The 20,784-nt window shown below is 40.0% G+C and overlaps 1 protein-coding gene across 6 annotated transcripts in view; it reads right to left on the bottom strand.

The window, feature by feature from the left end:
- Positions 1–3,250: 3,250 nt before the first annotated feature.
- Pnpla8 (patatin like phospholipase domain containing 8) overlaps positions 3,251–20,784 on the bottom strand; it is a 60,190-nt gene continuing 42,656 nt past the window's right edge. For 5 of the 6 annotated variants that reach the window (XM_040743196.1, XM_040743197.1, XM_040743199.1 and 2 more), the window contains 3 exons: positions 18,617–18,811; positions 7,591–7,786; positions 3,251–4,408 (listed from right to left, as the gene is read on the bottom strand). In XM_040743196.1, coding sequence (XP_040599130.1) covers positions 4,134–4,408; positions 7,591–7,786; positions 18,617–18,811 — 666 coding nt within the window. In that variant the 3' untranslated portion in view covers positions 3,251–4,133. The remainder of the gene's footprint in view (positions 4,409–7,590; positions 7,787–18,616; positions 18,812–20,784) is intronic. The other variant, XM_040743200.1, reaches the window with a different exon arrangement.

Consider the following 20,784-nt stretch of genomic DNA (forward strand, 5'->3'; position numbering starts at 1 on the left):
AAAAAAGACCTAGAGCTCAAATATTTGCCTGCCTCTGCCTCCTGGGTGCTGGGATTAAATGCATTTGCCACCACTTATGACAAAGATGATATTTACTTTTATGTATTTGTTGTGTTTGTGGGTGCATACTTATGAGTGCAGGTTGCTGAAGAAGCCAGAAGTATGAGATGTCCCTGGAGCTGAACTGACTCGCGGGTGTAAGCTTACTGATGTGGGTGTTAAGAATCAAATCCAAGGCCACAGAAATCACTGGGGCCTTGGGTAGTAGATCAGTGTTCACCATGGTGTATCAATGATCTTTGGGAGCCCATTCCAAATAGAGGGATGCTCTCTCAGCCTGGACACATGGGTAAGGGCCTAGGTCCTTCCCTGGATGAAATGACAGACTTTGGAGATCCCCCCAAGGAGGGCCTCACCCTCCCTGGGGAATGATGTGGGGATTGGGTGGGGGGCTGGGAGGGCTGGTGGAGGGATAAGGGAGGAGGGGTGGGAGAGGGAGCTGGGATTGACATGTGGAGCATTCATGTTTCTAATTTAAATAAAAACATACATTGAGAGAGAGAAAAAAAAAAGAATCGAACCCAGGTCCTCTGGAAGAGCAGTATGTGCTCTTAACTGCTGAGTTATCACTTCTGTCTTTGTTAACTGTTTTATTCTCCTACGAAATATATTTTTACTGTGATCATTGAAAAGTACATTAATAAATCAGGTGTTTAAGTGTGTAGATATTATAGTATCTGAAAGAATGACAATATTTTAATACTAGTTATTAATTTTGCAAAGATTATTATAGACACAATCATATTATGGTTTTAACTTCCCCATGGCATTGAGAAAACAGTCAAAAACCAATTTGTACTTTCTTCACCTCAGTGATAGTACATAGATTAAGAATAGTGATAATACTTATAACTTGTAATGTTCTTATGAAGACTGTTTCAAATGTCAGCTATTAAACTATCATCCATTTTTGATGACCTAACCTGTTTACATTAAATCAGACTATAATCTTTAAAATGTATCTGTATTATTGCCATGTCTTGTTGCTGCAACAAAATATCCAAAAAAGGCAATTTAAGTAAGAGTTTACTTAGGCCCTGAGACAGGTACATTAGTCAGGTAGTCACACTGCATCTGCAGCCAGAAAGCAGAGTGATGAATGCTAGTGTTAGCTTCTTTTCTTTTTCTTCAGTCCAGGATGCCAGACCATAGGATGGTACTATCATAACCGTGGGTTTTCCCATCTCTAGTAACCTATTCTAGATAATCCCTCACAGGCATGCTCACAGTTACCTCCTAGGTGACTCAGGATTAGCTAACAATATTAACTGTCACACCTCACATTTGTGGTGCCTAAAAAGCAAAGAATAAGGTATAATACAGTTTTTATATAATGAAGGAAAATCAATATTACAGTCAATATTTTACTTCCCCCACCCCTCTGCGGCTGAGCCTTGCAAAACCAATTGGTTTTGGACTCACCATGTAGCCAAAGTGAGCCTTGAAAAGTACCAATTATCCCACCTCTGATTTAACTGTTTTGATTTAGGGTCTATACCATTGCTTACTGTTTTATTTTTACTGTGTGTGCATGCATGGGCATGTTGGCACACATGCCCATGCATCCTGTATGGTGATCAGGGATCAATTTTATTCTGGAAATTGAACTCAGGTTACCAAGCCTGGTGGCAGGTGCCTTTACCCACGGGGCCATCTCATTGGTCCAATATTTTATTTTTAACAAATTAACTAAGCAAACTAGTAATGGATACCTGTGGGGTGTGATGAATTTGAACTATTCACATCAGTTGAATACAGATTATACCCAACAAAACAACTAGTATGACTTCTGAGAGACACATGTATCAAACTGGTGAACTGACACATGCAAATAGTCTAGTCCAGGGGCATCTGTAGTCTGTGAATCCTTTCTGGATGGTAGATAGCTCCTGCCAAGAACAGAACAAACTGTTTTTTAATGTGCTTCTTATTTCCTAGTCATGAAATAGTAATTGCCATAGATTTGCTTCAAAAAGCCAAATCAAGTGAACAGTTCTGTTGTATTTAAACTTGGCAAGAAACAACAACAAAAAAAGAACACAGTGCAATGAATGTAAAAGAATGTGTTGGGATGGAATCAAAGTGGAATTTTCCAAATGGGTTTTGCATCCTAACTACACAGAGGACATCTTCGATTTCCTGTAGAAGAAATTCAGTGTGGGCATTTGTGACCATTCTGTAGACAGGCAGCTCCTTCTGAAAGACTGCAATATCGGCATGCTGGGTAAGAAAGCGCAGGCATCATCTCCTCTAAGCCCTTCTCCACAGTCTGAGAGTCCGCTTAGAAGTGTCATCATGAGGAGAGCACCACTATATGGTACCATGGTGCCCAGGATGGCTAAAGAAAGACACAAGGTATGTCCACAAAACTGAATACTGAGAGTGAACCCAATACCACAGGTTCAGTTCTGTTAGCTGGATCTGCAGTCATTCTACAACATTCCAGGAAAGAACATTCTAGTTAAGAAAACTGTGTCTATCTGAGTGTGCAGTGTTCCTAGCTCTACCTTTCTGAGCCCTAGCACCTTGCTTTTGGAAACAGCTGCGTTCATTGTAGAATGAATGTTATCTCAGGGAATTACTCAGTTCTTTGGATAACCAGTTATCAAGTGCCAGTGGGGATAAAAACAATCAAAACCACAAATGGTTACACTTTGTTAGGACAAAAGAGCATAGGTAGCACTCAAGCGTGTAGCTGAAGAAAGAGCCGGGCATCGAATACCCCTGTCAATGAGTAGCAAAGCATAGAAAAGAAAAGCTGACTTAAGCTACAAAGCATGGACTGCCCCAGGCTACCACAAGAGAACCTCACGATGTGGGCCACATAGTTAGCAGCTTCTGAAATCACCGGAATCATATTTATCTTATTCCTAAACATGGAAGAGAAGTCACAAAATTTGACAATTGCCTTTCCTCCTTTTACAAGTGAAAGAGCTGCATCTCACGGGCTGTGCACTCTCCTCACGGTCATGAAGACAGGATACTGTGCAGACAGCACCTTGACACCCACATCCCCCATTGCTCCTCAGCTTTCAGCCATGTCATCAAGCCGTGAACCAGCACCACAAGCACCATGATGACATGGGCAGCAGGGTCAATGTTACTTTATGTGTATAAGGCAAAGGGCACACACCTTGGCTTCAGTTTTTCAAGGGAAATTTCAACACAATTTAAAGATTTACAAAGGAAATAATACAGCAAAGAATTTATTTGGCCTACATAACCAGGTTTTGACTTAGGTAAAACCCTGACAGGTAAAAGGATTACTGTAGGAAATCTAACTAGACTAACATTTCTTTCTAACTGCTACAGGAAACTGGGAAATCATTATAAACAATAAAAAAATTTTAAGTGGTATTAGTCTTGCACCGCTGATCACTTCAATAGTTTATTTTTGTTAATGACAAGAATATTTTCTCAGTAAAACCAAACAATTGTTTCTGTAACAGTGAGTGATAAGATATCATTCGATCTAGGAAAGTGAACATTATCTTGAAATTTCAAGAGGAAAGTTAGCTCACTAGAAATTCACCAATCTTTTAAAATAGAAAACTGCATCTAGTTCTTTCCTATTTCAAACATACAGAGAAAATTCCATTTTCTACATCTCTTTAAATGATATTACAGTAAAAGGTAACACGTGGACTGTAGGTGCACCTAGTGAGATGCTGAGTAGTGTAAATGTAAAGAGAAATCAGCTTTTGATATAAAAGAAAATCAGTTGTCATACAAATTCCACATGATTGATATGACTAAAAGCAAAGCACAAAGAATAACACCACATTTCTTGTTTGGCACATATATTAATAAACTTTCAAACATCAAACAATTTAAGACCAACACATACTAAAACCAACTAGCACAGTAATAAAATGCCTAAGGTTATGAACATCTTAAATATTTAATTGCCATATGACTTCTGTAACCACACATCATTTGTGAGGTTCAGGCCGTTCAAAGCATCAGCTGTTGCAGGATTTCCCAGAACTCACTTAGTATCCCACAGAAAGTTGAAGCCCACAGTTCCTCACTGTGGTAGATCTTCTGATGGCCTTCGTTTATGAGAACCCTACTCACAACTTTGAAAAAAATGGAAGGCCTTCATACATGTCACTTTTTAATTTTATCCAATCATTGATCTTTTGTAGAGTTGTTTTTTCTTGACTTAATATCTTTGCAACTTTTTTCATCTTTTGTTCATTTCTTTCTATATACTTCATCCCTTCCAGCTGCAGCTGGTCCAGTTTTTCATTTCGACTTTCATCTAGGGGTATGTTTTCACACATGACAGGATTGAATCTAAAATATGTGTCTGGAGGTAACAGGCCATCCAGCATTATATGGACTTCTGTTAAAACAAAAATGAAGGAGAGAGGGTGGATAAGAAAAGAGGTGTGAGGTAAGTTATTTTGGAATGCTCCATTAACTTTTTTCATTTAAAGTTAGATTCTTCATTTTAGGTACACTATGGACATGCACTTCTTTTATCACCCCAACTCAAGACAGGTTCAAGGAATCCATAATAAGTACAAATCTACAAATTGCAACCCACTTTCCAAATACTTTATATATTCTGCCCAATTAAGGATCTTGCTTGACTACTCCCCCTGTTAAATGCCTTACTTTCCTTCTGCTTTTCGCTTTTGGGGAACCATCTTTACTGGGCGATATACATATTAAAATTCATCAGTTTTCATTGTCTAATTTGAAAAATTTGGTAATGGATAAACTTTTGTTTTACTATCACAAGTCATGAGCATTCCTATGACCTCCAAAGGTTTCTGAGTCTCCAGTGAAACATACCTTACCCTCCTCCTTTTTAAAGAATGATACAGGAACAGAATCATGTTGTCTTGCCCTCCTCTTAATCAGCCATATAGATATATTCATTCACCACTTAACCAATAATTGCTTAGAGTAGACCATATAAACCTGTTATGTTTTTATATTTTAATAACAATTTATGATCAATGGTTATTATGTTCCAATGTAATTCTTGTATCTGTTTTCAAAGTTAACTATCACAATTAAACTCCTATATTTGTGTCATTAATTAGAAGATAGATAAGTACAATGAGGTAACATTTCACATCTAAAAATTCCAAAAGAGCTCACCACTGTCTGAAATATATAGAGTTAGGCAGTATGAGACTGGTTCATTAAAGACTATGTCTGAGAAGGTGGCCTATCATAAGAAAATTGTATTGAATCATCGCAAATGCAAATTAAAACCAAAGTCACACTATAAGGTTGGCTCTTATCAAAAGATAAGAGATAAGTGTTACTGAAGAAGTGAAAAAAGAGTAGGAATGCAAACTCATAAACTACTATCAAAACAATATGGAGGTGCTACACAGAAACAGAAATATAACTACCATTTGAACCAGAAATCCCACTCTGGGTATATATTTGAAGGAAATGAAATCAGAATCTTAAAGAGGTATTTGTTATCCCATGTTCACTGAAGTATTTGCAATAGTCAACATATGCATTCCAATATATATTTTACATACAGTAGGATTTTAGCCTCAAGAAAGGAAAAAAGTCCTGTCATCTGCAACATCAAGGATGAATTTGAAGGACAATGTACTTACTGAAACAAGCCAGATACATACAGACAAATAAACATGATATTTGTATGTAAAATCTAAAGTAGTCAAGCTTGAGGGGGAAAAAGACGGTATTGAATGCTAGCTGTCCTGGAGTTTGAAGATGGTGAAGATATTGGTTAAATGGATATAAACTTTCAATTACTACAACTGAACAAATACTAGTGTTTAGATAACTGTTGTATGGTAATCAGAGTTAATCACACCAGGAGATGGAAACATTTTTTACCCTGTTTGTGGCAACCATTACACAGAGTATACTTAAACAAGTTGTATACCTTACATATACAGTTTTTGTTAGTTTGACCTCAACAAAGTGAAAAAGATGTCTTATGAATTTGATGCAACTTCAGATAGTGAAAAAATCTTTTAAAAGATAAAAATCCTTAACAGGTGAAAAACCTCACTAAGATTTAACTAAAGACATGCTGATAGAGACTGACTTAAACATGAAACTGTTAAATGCTACTTTAAGAAATTAATAACACATTTTAGAATCTAAAAATAAAGCAGGAAGATTAGGATTCAAAATTCAACAGATGCTTGCCAAAGGCTCAATATGTGCTAGAAACTGGAATCACCAAGTGGATAAGGCAAGATAAGCATTTTTGCATTGTAAGTTGCTGCGGTTGAATCTCGGGGTCTTACAAATGTCAGGCAAGGACTCTTTTAACACCAATATACTTCCACCTTTTGTCTTATACTCTAACAGCACAGAGAGATGTGAAATATATAATATATACTATGTAGCCATAAGAAGACAGGGACTTTGTGAGGGAGAAAGGAAGAGAAGCAGTTAGGTAAGTAAATGGCTGGAATAAGAGGGTGAAGAAGCTGGAGAAGTAGTCTGGAGAGTTCTCTTAAGAGCAGATGGCCTAAATGAAGCAGAGGCCACACATGTATCTGGACAGTCTTCTAGGGACAGTGCAGCAATAGCAGAGCCCAGGAGGCCCATGAGTTCTTAGAAAGTATGGAGAGTAGTAAGAATTGATGTGGGGAAGGAGAGCACATTCAAGGGTTCATTCTTACATGGTCTGCCAAGTTTTAGTGGAAGACAGCTTTGGATTTTGTTTCACAGACAGGAAACCTAGAGAGCTGATATTTTAAATAGACTTTAAATGGGCCTCTTTGGCCTTTTAAAGAAGATTGTACTAAAGGGCACCAAAGGTAGAAACAAGAATGTATTCTAACGCCAGGTGACTTCCACACTTGTTGAAATCCAATGGTTTCACAGTTATTGCATGAGCATTTAAACCCATGTGACCTTTGCTGCTTTTCCTTTTCTTAACTGGGAAGTCTCCCCCTGAGCTTATGTGCCAGATCAGCGTTAGATACTTCTCTAAGACAGCAAAGCTTACACTAGCATCCAAGAGAGTAGTCTCTTCAGGGTCACTCAACAAGTGAAGGCTAAGGAGCTCCCATGTGCTTACTAAGCACGTAAGACAGACATAAACCACAGTTTCACAGTTCAGATCACATTTACTCAGATCAAAACACTGTAAGTTGAAGGGTCTCAAGGTAGCACAGGAAAACTAACTGTGATAGTTTGAATGTAATTGGGCCCCATAAGCTCACAGGGAGTGGTACTATTAGGAGGTGTGGCCTTGATGAACATACATATGGCCATGCTGTAGGAAGTGTGTAACTGCGGAAGGGCAAGGGGTCTTTGAGGTCTCCTATGCTCAAGCTATGCCCTGTATGGTACACAGTTCACTTCCTGATGCTTGTGGATTAAGATGTAGAACTCTCAGTTCCTTCTCCAGTACCATGTCTGACTACAGGCTGCAATGCTCCCTGCCAGGATGATAATGAACTAAACCTCTGAGACTGTAAGCCATCCCAATGAAATGCTTTTCTCTGTAATAGTTGCTGTGGTCATAGTGTCTCTTCACAGCAACAGAAACCCAACTAAGACACTAACCCTCTGTATCTGTAGCACTGTTGATAACATTAGAAAGCTTGGTCTTCAGGCTTGTGTACGTTGCAGCATTCCTCACATCACTTTCATACCGTCCTGTACCCAGGGATACTATACACTCTAATGGTACATCGGGCCAGATACATTTACACTCATGCATGGCCAGGGCTGAAGGGTTATTCAGAAGCAATCCTCCATCCTGTAAAACACAAGTCACAAGAGCAGTTCAGTACTTACTACAGGGAAAATCTAACAGAGTGACTAATAAGAGGGTCCCTTCAAACGGATTTGGTCATATACTACAACTGCAAACCCTACCATCTGAGATGCTAAGTTTTAGTTTCATATTTTGAACAACTTTTCTGGATTACTGTGCATCCAGTACTGTGTACTGCTGGTCAAAAATACTGAGATGAACTGAAAACTCTAACAACATTTTCATGTAGTATTTACTGATTATGTATTAGCACACATGAAGGTCAGAGAAAAACTTCTGCCATATGGGTCCTGGAGACTGAATCCAGGTCAATGGACTTTGTAGCAAACACCTCTACCTACTGAACCATCTTGCTAGCCCCTGAACCAAACAATTTTTAAAGACACAGGATAGTTAGTTGTCAATAACAACAAAACAATCTCTTACAAGTTCAACATAATCAAATTGATTGAAATTTAAACAACATAATTTTAAGGTATCATATCCACAGTAAAGCTATAATCTGAAAAAAGAAAGAGAAAGTTTGAACTTCTAAGTTCTCAACTGTGGACTGCAAACCCTCTAGGGGAAGAACAACCCTTTCACAGGGTAAACTAATGTCATTAGAAAACACACAGATATTTACATGAAGATTCATAACAATAATAAAATTACAATTATGAAGTAGCACCGAAAATAAGTTTGTGTTTGAGGGTCACCACAACATGAAGAACTATACTAAAGGCCCATATCATTAGGAAGATTGAGAACCACTCTTCTAGTGTTTTTCACAACATGAAGAACTATACTAAAGGCCCATATCATTAGGAAGATTGAGAACCACTCTTCTAGTGTTTTTCACAACATGAAGAACTATACTAAAGGCCCATATCATTAGGAAGATTGAGAACCACTCTTCTAGTGTTTTTCAGTATGTACTTTTTGATGTAATATAAAATACACTGATAGCCTGGCGGTGGTGGCGCACGCCTTTAATCCCAGCTCTCGGGAGGCAGAGGCAGGCGGATCTCTGTGAGTTCGAGGCCAGCCTGGTCTCCGTAGTGAGTTCCAGGACAGCTTCCAAAGCCACAGGGAAACCCTGTCTTGCAAAACTAAAAAAGAAAAAAAAAATACACTGATAGAGTAATATAAAAATTTTAAAATGGCCAAACTATAATAGAATGAATCACAGTAATATTTACATGTATTTAATTATATATTGATATTGAGCTTAAAAATCTAGCAACATAATTCTGACTAAAGATATTTTAAGTAACTATGTAGGCTTTTCCCTAGATGGCTTCCACATGTATCCCATTGTAGATGTATGATTTGTATTTCAATAGTCTGCTTTCTTCCAGTCAGTCACTACCTTTTGGGTTTCTAAGATTTTCTGCAAAGAAAAACTTTCTAATTTTGATGAAGTCCAGTGTAGCAGTGATTTTTGTGAATGGAAGTAACTTTTGGTTTATGCCAAGGTTTTTGGTGTGTCTGTGGGAAAGAGAGAGGTGGGTGGCAACAACAGGTGACTACTTCAAAGCAACTTGTTGAGAAGAGTATCCTTGGATGGCAGAGATGCTTCCCTGGGTAAAGTGCCTGCTGTTCAAGCAAGAGCACCTGAGTTTGGATACTGAGGCTTAGTAAAAGCCAGATGAGACAGGTGGATCCATGGAGCCTAATGACCAGCCAGTCTAGTCAACTGGTAAGTTTTGGGTTCAGTGAGAGACCTTGTCTCAACAAACAAGGTACAGTTTACACCTGCTTTACACCTGATGTCAACCTCTGGCATTCACACTGATTGCTCACATGCACTATGCACACATGTGTAGCCTGTCCCGCAAAAGGACTAGCCTTTCTTTGACTTACTTTGTGTCTTTATCAGAGATAAAGGCCATATGTATATAGGTTTATTTCTGGACTGTTCTATTTTATACATACATACATACATACATACATACACACACACACACACACACACACACTCACCTAACTTCCTCAAATAATATTCTGGCAAGTGCTCACACTAGAAGGCAGACGTATAAAATGTAAAATGTTAATGATCACTAATATAAAGTTTTATAATGCTTTGAGATTACAGGGAAACACAAGGCCATCACATTCTGAGAAAAGCAGTCTGGTCCCGTCTTTTCATTGTTTATTCCATTCTACCCTTTAGTATTGCATCTCTGAATGGCTGGCCAGCACTATCCTCACTACACATCTATGAAAGATTGCAGTGTGTTTTTATGCTGCGACTTTCAGTAGACAATATTCTTTTAAAAGACATCTCTTGTTGGGCATGGTGGGGCACATCTCTTAGCCCAGCACTCTGGAGACTGAGGAAGGGGGACTGCTGTGAGTTTAAACACAATCTCAGCTACACAGGTAATATCAGGACGGCCAGGGCTACATAGTAAGACCTTGTATTAAACACACACACACACAAACACACACACACACCACACACACACACACACACACACACACACACACACACACACACACACAAGAAAACAGCAGGTGTAACATTTCACAGTATGGCTCTTTCCATGGTGTGAGCACTGACAGTTTCTAGAACTAAAATTACAGAAAACTGGCCTATGAGGGCCCAAATCTGGGATAAAAGAGAAAACACTTCACCCTATTTGCCACTTGGATGACTGCAACTCTCCTAAGAGCCCTGACGTCTCTATTCTTCGGCTGAGTCCAGGAAGTGAGCATTTGTCCTGAGAACACAACTAAGAAAGTACAGCTGCTGAGCTCACTTTGTTTATGGAGTCAACAGTCTAAATTTCCAGTGTTTCCTAGTGATACAGTTAAATGCTTATCATTCCTAAACTCAAAGTAGCATGGCAGAGAATAAATAAACAGCAAAACTGTAAAACAAATCAAAGTATAAATTAAAGATGTGAGAGCAATTAAGCACAACTGAAGCCCTGGGTCTGAACCCCTGCACAAGAGAATGTGAGTATGTATGTATACATGTGTGTGTGTGTGTGGGGGGTGATTCTCTATCACCAAGTATGATTTCAATTCAGTTGTGAAAAGCCTAAATAACCATCCATATACTCCATGGTAGATCAAAAAGTTTATAGTGATGACAGCTCTGGGAATGAATTAGCCCTTTACTTCATGTAATGGATCACTATAGGTGGAATAAATATTTTGGCTGTTAATCTCATTTTCCTCAAAGAATCTGTAGGTTCCTTGCATGCAGCTAAACCTCAGTACAGAATCCTTGCCATAAAGACTTGGAGTTCTTTGCTCTTTCCTGCTACTATAATAGTCCTCTTCTCTTCCTCTACACACCTTAAGATGTTTCTATTACACTCTAAGAAAAATATTCATGGTGTAAATTCCAACTGTAACCTCACCTTCTGAAAATGCTCTTTTCTCTGATACCACAAATGTGGCTTTTCCCTGATGAATGAACACCAATGCCTCACATCTATGTCTTATTCTACAAAAGATGCTTTCTATTTACTTAAGGCTAATCTCAGTATGAAGAGACTAGGCTACCTTTGATCTTACGATCTTCCTGCCTTACCTTCTGAGCTGGCATGGCTACTTTTTCATTTCTTTTTAATACTCTAATCTCATTGTCTTTAACTATGTGTCCATGTGCACTCAGGTGTCCACGAGGCCAGAGGTATCAAATCCCCCTGGAACTGGAGTTACAGGTGGTTGTGAACCTCCTGACATGGGTGCTGGCAACCTAACTCAAGTCCTCTGGAACAGTACTTGTTCTTAACCACTGAGCTACCTATCATTCAGTGCTTAAGTCCTTTCTTTTTTTTTATGGTTTTTTTTATTAATATTTTTTTTATTTTCCATTTTAAATTTAGATAAGAAACAAGGTTGCTTCACAAGTCAGTACGAGGTCCCTCTCCCTTTCCCTCCCCTCCTCCCGTGCCCTCCCCCCCATCCCCCCCCCCCCGTTATCCCCTCATTCCCCCAGGGAGGGTGAGGCCCTCCATGGGGGTGTCCATAGTCTGTCATTTCATATAGGGCAGGGCCTAGACCCTTCCCCAAGAGTTCAGGGTGAGAGTGCACCTCACATTGTTCTATGGGAGTCCAGAGACCGTGTGTATACTTGGGATGGGTACTGATCTGCTGTCCAAGGCTCAATAGATTACTTAGGCCTCCTCACTGACACCCAGATTCAGGGGGTCTTGATCAGTCCCATGCTGGATTCCCAGGCTGATGCCTGGGATTCAAGAGTTAACCTTTGTCTGGTCAGCTGTTTCTGGGGGTTCAACCAGCCCAGTCTTAATCCCTTTGATCATCAGTCCTCCCTCTCTGATACTGGCTTTCTTGAGTTCAGCTCAGTACTTAACCAGCCAGTAAATGAAGTTTCTGTTTCCCAGACTCTCTGGCAATAGGATTGTAGGCTGGCACTCCACAGATCTATGTCTAAAATCCATATATGAGAGAGTACATGCCATGTTTCTCTTTTTGTGACTGGGTTACCTCACTCAGGATGGTTTCTTCTAGTGTCATCCATTTGCCTGCGAATCTCATGATTCCATTATTTTTTTCTGCTGAATAGTACTCCATTGTGTAGATGTACCACATTTTCTCTATCCATTCTTCGGGTGAGGGACATCTAGGTTGCTTCCAAGTTCTGGCTATTACAAATAAAGCTGCTATGAACATAGTGGAACAGACATCTTTGTTATATGAATGGGCATCTTTTGGATATATGCCTAAGAGTGGAGTTGCTGGGTCTTGTGGTAGGTTTATTCCCATTTTTCTGAGGAATCTCCATACTGCTTTCCAAAGTGGCTGAACCAGTTGGCACTCCCACCAGCAATGGAGGAGTGTCCCCCTTTCACCACATCCTCTCCAGCATAAATTGTCATTGGTGTTTTTGATTTTAGCCATTCTGACAGGAGTGAGATGGTATCTCAGAGTTGCTTTGATTTGCATTTCCCGGATGGCTAAGGATGTTGAGCACTTTCTCAAGTGCCTCTCAGCCATTTTAGACTCCTCTATTGAAAACTCTCTATTAAGTTCTGCAGCCCACTTCTTAATTGGGTCCTTTGCTGTTTTGGAGACTTGCTTCTTGAGTTCTTTGTAAATTTTGGAGATCAACCCTCTGTCAGATGTGGGATTAGTGAATATTTTTTCCCATTCTGAGGGCTGCTTTTTTGTCTTGCTGACTGTGTCCTTTGCCTTACAGACGCTTCTCAGTTTCAGTAGGTCCCATTTATTAATTGTTGATCTCACTGTCTGTGCTACTGGTGTTATGTTCAGGAAGCTGTCTCCTGTACCAATTCGTTCAAGGGTACCGCCCACTTTCTCTTCTAAGAGGTTCAGTGTGGCTGGATTTATGTTGAGGTCTTTGATCCATTTGGACTTAAGTTTTGTGCATGGCGATAAACATGGATCGATCCGCATTTTTCTACATGCCAGTCTCCAATTATGCCAGCACCATTTGTTGAAGATGCTTTCTTTATTCCATTGTATATTTTTAGCTTCTTTGTCAAAGATCAGATGTTCGTACGTGTGTGGGTTAATACCCGGATTTTCAATTCGATTCCATTGTTCTGCCTGTCTATTTTTGTGCCAATACCAAGCTGTTTTCAGGACTATAGCTCTATAATAGAGCTTGAGGTCAGGGATGGTGATGCCTCCGGACGTTGCCTTGTTGAACAGGGTTGTTTTGGCTATCCTGGGTCTTTTGTTTTTCCATACAAAATTGATTATTGTTCTTTCAAGGTCTGTGAAGAATTGTGCTGGGATTTTAATGGGGATAGCATTGAATCTGTAGATTGCTTTTGGCAGGATTGCCATTTTTACTATATTGATCCTACCTATCCAAGAGCATGGGAGATCTTTCCATTTTCTGAGGGCTTCTTTAATTTCTTTCTTTAAAGATTCAAAGTTCTTACGATACAGGTCTTTCACTCGTTTGGTTAGCGTTACCCCAAGGTATTTTATGTTGTTTGTGGCAATTGTAAAGGGTGATGTTTCTCTGATTTCTCTTTCAGCCCTTTTATCATCTGTATATAGTAGGGCTACTGACTTTCTTGAGTTGATCTTGTAACCTGCCACTTTGCTGAAGGTGCTAATCAGCTGTAAGAGTTCCCTGGTAGAGTTCTTTGGGTCATTGATGTAAACTATCATATCGTCTGCAAACAGTGAAAGTTTGACTTCTTCCTTCCCAATTTGTATCCCCTTGATCCCCCTTTGTTGTCGTATGGCTATAGCTAGAACTTCAAGTACCATGTTGAAAAGGTATGGAGAGAGTGGACAGCCTTGTTTTGTTCCTGATTTTAGAGGAATTGCGTTGAGTTTCTGTCCATTTAGTTTGATGTTGGCTGTTGGTTTACTGTATATGGCTTTTATTATGTTTAAGTATGTCCCTGTTATCCCAGATCTCTCCAAGACCTTTATCATGAAGGGGTGTTGGATTTTGTCAAAGGCTTTTTCAGCATCTAGTGAGATGATCATGTGATTTTTGTTTTTCACCTTGTTTATATGGTGGATTACGTTGATGGATTTTCGTATGTTGAACCATCCCTGCATCCCTGGGATGAAACCTACTTGATCGTGGTGAATGATTGTTTTGATGTGTTCTTGGTTCCGATTTGCCAGTATTTTATTGAGTATTTTTGCATCAATGTTCATGAGGGATATTGGTCTGAAGTTCTCTTTCTTGGTTGTATCTTTGTGTGGCTTGGGGATCAAGGTTATTGAAGCCTCATAGAAAGAGTTTGGCAAAGACCCTTCTGCTTCTATTGTGTGGAACACTTTGAGAAGAATTGGTATAAGCTGTTCTTTGAATTTGTGGTAGAATTCTGCACTGAGGCCATCTGGACCTGGACTTTTTTTGGTTGGGAGACTTTTGATGACAGCTTCTATTTCCATAGGGGTTATAGGTCTATTTAAATTGCTTATCTGTTCTTGATTTAGTTTTGGCAAATGATAGCTGTCCAGGAAGTCATCCATTTCCTTTAAATTTTCTAATTTTGTGGAGTACAGGTTTTCAAAGTATGACCTAATGATTCTCTGGATTTCCTCAGAGTCTGTTGTTATGTCCCCCTTTTCATTTCTGATTTTGTTAATTTGCGTGTTCACTCTCTGCTGTTTGGTAAGTTTGGACAAAGGTTTGTCTATCTTGTTGATTTTCTCAAAGAACCAACTCTTCGTTGCATTGATTCTTTGTATTGTTTTCCTGGTTTCTACTTTGTTGATTTCAGCCCTCAATTTGATTATTTCCTGGCGTCTACTCCTCCTGGGGGAGTTTGCTTCTTTGTGTTCTAGAGCTCTTAGCTGTGATGTTAATTCTCTGGTATAACTGTTTTCCTGTTTCTTCATGTGAGCACTTAGTGCTATGAACTTCCCCGTAGCACTGCTTTCAAAGTGTCCCATAGGTTTGGGTATGTTGTGTCTTCATTCTCATTGAATTCGAGGAAGTCTTTAATTTCTTTTTTTATTTCCTCTTTGACCCAGGGATGGTGCAGTTGAGCATTATTCAATTTCCATGAGTTTGTAGGTTTTCTGCAATTTGTGTTGTTGTTGAATTCTAATTTTAAGGCATGGTGGTCTGATAAGATGCATGGAGTTATTCCAATTTTTTAGTAGCTGCTGAGGTTTGATATGTTGCCAAGTATGTGGTCGATTTTTGAGAAGGTTCCATGTGGTGGTGAGAAGAAGGTATATTCTTTTTTATGTGGATGAAATGTTCTATAGATATCTGTTAATCCCAGTTGGGTCATTACTTCTATTAGACCCTTTGCTTCTTTGTTGAGTTTCTGTCTGGTATTCTTGTCTAGTGGTGAGAGTGGTGTGTTGAAATCTCCCACTATAACTGTGTGGGGCTTTAGATGAGATTTAAGTTCTAATAATGTTTCTTTAACGAATGTGGATGCCTTTGTATTGGGGGCATAGATGTTCAGGATAGACACTTCATCTTGGTGGGTTTCACCTGTGATGATTATGTAATGACCTCCTTCATCTCTTTTGATTGATTTTATTTTAAAGTCTAGTTTGTTAGATATTAGGATTGCTACCCCTGCTTGTTTCTTGGGTCCATTTGATTGAAAAATTTTTTCCCAACCTTTAACTCTCAAGTAATGTCTGTCTTTGAGGGTGAGGTGTGTTTCTTGTATGCAGCAGAAGGAAGGGTTCTGTCTTCGAATCCATTCTGCTAGTCTGTGTCTTTTTATGGGTGAGTTAAGGCCGTTAATATTGAGGGATATTAATGACCATTGATTGCTCATCCTTCTTCGATTTGCGATGGTTGTTGTTGGTGGAATTATGGGTGGAAATTCACCCCTTTGTTCTTTTGGCTGTTGGTAGAGAGGGATTCTCTAATGCTTATGTTTTTCTGGTTGTAGTTAGCTTCCTTGGGTTGGAGTTTTCCTTCCAAAATTTTCTGTAGGGCTGGGTTAGTGGACACATATTGGTTGAATCTAGTTTTGTCATGGAATATCTTGTTTTCTCCGTCTATAGTGATTGAGAGCTTTGCCGGGTATAGTAGTCTGGGCTGGCATCCATGGTCTCTTAGTGTAGGTAGAATATCTATCCAGGACCTTCTGGCTTTCAGAGTTTCCATGGAGAAATCAGGTGTAATTCTGATAGGTCTGCCTTTATATGTTACTTGACCTTTTTCCTTAGCTGCTCTTAATATTCTTTCTTTATTCTGTATGTTTGGGGTCTTGATTATTATGTGGCGAGGGATTTTTTTTTGTGGTCCACTCTATTTGGTGTTCTGTAGGCTTCTTGTACCTTCATTGGCATGTCTTTTTTAAGGTTGGGAAAGTTTTCTTCTATGATTTTGTTGAATATGCCTTCTGCCCCTTTGAGGTGGATTTCTTCTCCTTCTTCTATACCTATTATTCTTAGGTTTGGTCTTTTCATGGTGTCCCATAATTCCTGGATGTTTTGTGTTAAGGATTTGTTGGATTTAAGGTTTTCTTTGGTTGATAAATCCATTTCTCCTAATGTATCTTCAACACTTGAGATTCTCTCTTCCATCTCTTCTATTCTGTTGGTAATGCTTGTATTGGTAGTGCCTGACTGTTTGTCCAGCTTTTCTATTTTCTGCCTTTCTTCAGATTGTGCTTTTTTTAGTGACTCTATTTCAGTTTTCAACCCTTGCAGCGTTTGCATTGCTTCTTGCAATTTTCTGTTTATCTGTTCGTCCGTTTGTTGCCTTTTATGAATTTTTTGGTTTGTTCTTTCTTCCATTTCTTGCATTTTTTGGTTTGCTTTTTGTTCCATTTCATGGATTTTGTGCTTTGTTTCTTCTTCCATTTCCTGCCTTTTTTGGTTTGTTTCTTCCTCCATTTTTTTCATTTTTTGCTTTGTTTTTTCTACTATTTCTTGCATTTTTTGCTTTGTTTCTTCTTCCATTTCCTGCCTTATTTGGTATGTTTCTTCTTCTAATTCTTGCATTTTTTGCTTTGCTTTTTCTTCCATTTCTTGCATTTTTTGCTTCATTTCTTCTTCCATTTCGTGCCTTTTTTGGTTTGTTTTTTCTTCCAATTCTTGCATTTTCTGGTTTGTTTTTTCTTCCATTTCTTGCATTTTTTGGTTTGTTTTTTCTTCCATTTCTTTGAGGGATTTTCCAATATCCTCTTTTAGGGCCTCTATCATTTTCATGAAAGTGCTTTTAAGGTCGTTCTCTTCTGCTTCCTTCGCGTTGGAATATTGGGGTCTTGCTGGTGTGGAGTCTCTAGAATCTGGCGGTGTCATATTTGTTTTTCTGTTGCTGACTGTGTTTTTTTATTGTCTCTTTCCCATCTCTTCTTCTAGTGGGTGCAGAAAGAGCCCCTTCCTGGTCTGGGGACCAGAGTTCCCTTTTGGTGGGTGCTAGTAAGTCCAGTAATCTGGTGGTTCTTCTATGCCTTGTCCAAATGCTGGTCCGTGGGTAGAGAAGGAGAACAGGAATCTGGGGCGCTTAGCCTCCTACCTGGTCCCCTGGACCCTATGCTGGGTCCTGTTGTATGTGATCCGGAACTGCTACTCCCCTGGTCTCCCTGGCTCCTGTAGTTTCCTGGTCTCTTTGGTGGGAGAGAAGATCTGGAGTCTGGGGTGCTTGGCTCCCGCCGGGATTGGGAGCTCTGTGCAGTTCCCAGGCGATCTGCAGGCTCTGGAACACAGGCCGGGAAGCTGGCCTGTTTACCTGATGCTCCCGCCAGGATTGGGAGCTCTGTGCAGTTCCCAGGCGATCTGCAGGCTCTGGAACACAGGCCGGGAAGCTGGCCTGTTTACCTGATGATGCCAGAGGGACAGCTACTTCCCTGTACTCCCAGCCTCCTCTCCTTTCCTGGAATCGTTGGTGGGAGAGAAGATCTGGAGTCTGGGGTGCTTGGCTCCCGCCGGGATTGGGAGCTCTGTGCAGTTCCCAGGCGATCTGCAGGCTCTGGAACACAGGCCGGGAAGCTGGCCTGTTTACCTGATGCTCCCGCCAGGATTGGGAGCTCTGTGCAGTTCCCAGGCGATCTGCAGGCTCTGGAACACAGGCCGGGAAGCTGGCCTGTTTACCTGATGATGCCAGAGGGACAGCTACTTCCCTGTACTCCCAGCCTCCTCTCCTTTCCTGGAATCGTTGGTGGGAGAGAAGATCTGGAGTCTGGGGTGCTTGGCTCCCGCCGGGATTGGGAGCTCTGTGCAGTTCCCAGGCGATCTGCAGGCTCTGGAACACAGGCTGGGAAGCTGGCCTGTTTACCTGATGCTCCCGCCGGGATTGGGAGCTCTGTGCAGTTCCCAGGTGATCTGCAGGCTCTGGAACACAGGCCGGGAAGCTGGCCTGTTTATCTGATGCTCCTGCCGGGATTGGGATTTTAAGGGTTTTAAAGACAGTCACACAGGTCAACTTACTTGATGAAGATCATTCCCCAGTGCATATTCTGCAAAGTAGCCTGGAGCAGCTGATGAGGCTCTGATGGCTTGCCACATTTTATACTGACAGCCTCCTAAATAGTGAGAGTTGATGCCAGGAAAATGACCATAGTTCCTGAACACAAAAGCTTTCGGTGTCAGTCCTCTGTTTACTATGGTACTTACAGCAGCTACCTAAAGAGTTAAAAAAATAAACAATGACTATTATTAACCATAGTATCTAGAGTCTTTAAAAACTAAATACTATTTATTATTATTTATTAGTTCTTTTAAAGGCAGGGAGCCTCATTCTGCAACCTTGCTTGGCCCAAAACTCACCATGTAACCTAGGCTGGCCTTGAATTTGTGCAATTCTCCTGCCTCAACCTCCTGAGTGCTGCAAATTCAGACGTGGTCAGCTGAATACTATTAGTTATATATATCCACAACATCAACAAGATCAGTGTGTAACACAAAATACTCAAAGGAACTATATGTTTGTTATGAGAGGAACAAAGGTAAAAAAGAAAGGCATAAGCTGTGAGACAATTGTGAGACTATTAGATGAGAACAATAATAAAAGGTGTATTTGAATATATGACTTTATTTAAAAAGACTCAAAATGGTACACATTTATAAAGTAGTAACTAATGCAATAGTGTCAGCAATTAAATACTTAAAGATCAATAAATTAGTCTGTTTTCATGTGCTTTGAAAATATTACAATTTTAGCTCAGGAATGCATCCTCAAAAAGATAAGTTCTTATAAAACATATATTAGTAATTATAGGTTAATAATCAAATCAGAGCTAGCTGATAAAAAAGCAAGCAAACAGCCAACAGCTTCATAATTAAAAAAAGAAATATTACAATTTCACAAAACTACTCTGAGATTCCATCTTACACCTGTCAGAATGGCTAAGATTACTAACCCAGATGACAACTCATGCTGGCAAGGATATGGAGTAAGGGTCATCCATTGCTGGTGGGAGTGCACACTTGATTAGTCAGAATTAGAATCAATATGGTGATTCCTCAGAAAGTCGGAAATCAATCTTCCTCAAGGACTAGTTACACCACTCTTGCGCATACACCCAAAGGATGCTCTACAAGGGCACATGCTCAACCATGTTCATGCTGCTCTATTCATAATAGCCAGAAACTAAAGACAACCTTGATGCCCCTCAACGAAAGAATGGATGAAGAAAATGTATTATATTTACACAATGGTATTACTCAGCTGTTAAAAAAATAACATCAGGAAATATGCAGGCAAATGGATGGAACTAGAAGAAAACACCCAGAGTGAAGTAACCTAGACCCAGAAAGATAAGTATGGCATGTATTCAACTTCTAAGTGGATATCAGCCATTAAATAAGTGATAATCAACCTATAATCCATAAATCCAGAGAGGTTAGTTATAGACAAAGGAACTGGGTGGGGGGGATGGATCTCTCTTGAGAGGGGGAACAGATTTTACAGGTACACTAGGAGCAATTAGGGATGGAAATGGGAGTACCAAGTAAGGAAAAGAAGGGGAGATAGGGTTGGGGGAGGGAATGTGGGGTGAAACAGATGGAATTGAGGAATGCTTGAGGGATGATATGGAAAGCTAGTGCAGTGGAAACTTCCTAAAATATATGAAGGAGATCCTAATGAAGTCTCCTAATAATTGGGGATAGAAAGCCCCAACTGGCCATCTCTAGTCACCAAACAAGGATTCCAGTACTGGAACTGAGTTGCATCCAGTTGAATTGTTAACCGAAGGGGTCCCATGGAAATCCCCAGACAATCCAAGTTGTTGCTAAGACTATGGATTGCTCTCCACAGACTGACAACAGTTGACACTGCTGAGAACAACACCCACCCAACTTATTCAACATGCAGCAGTCAAACTGGTGACTACATGGAGCCTTCACCCCTGTGTTCTGGTATTGCTGGTGTGTGAAGGTACTTTGCAAGCTACCAAAAGAAAGCTAAACACAAACCCAGCTATAAAACCTTTGACCTACAATCTGTCCTGCCAGCAAGATATGCTATGGCAATGGTGGCACAGAACGTGTGAGAGTAGCCGATCGTTGTCTGATTTGACTCATGGCTCACTCTATGAGACAGAACCCACACCCTGCATTGTCTGGTTGATCAAGTACCAGAGCTCTACCAAATA

Source organism: Mesocricetus auratus, unplaced genomic scaffold (genome assembly GCF_017639785.1).
Source record: "Mesocricetus auratus isolate SY011 unplaced genomic scaffold, BCM_Maur_2.0 Super-Scaffold_15014, whole genome shotgun sequence".
Lineage (NCBI taxonomy): Eukaryota > Metazoa > Chordata > Mammalia > Rodentia > Cricetidae > Mesocricetus > Mesocricetus auratus.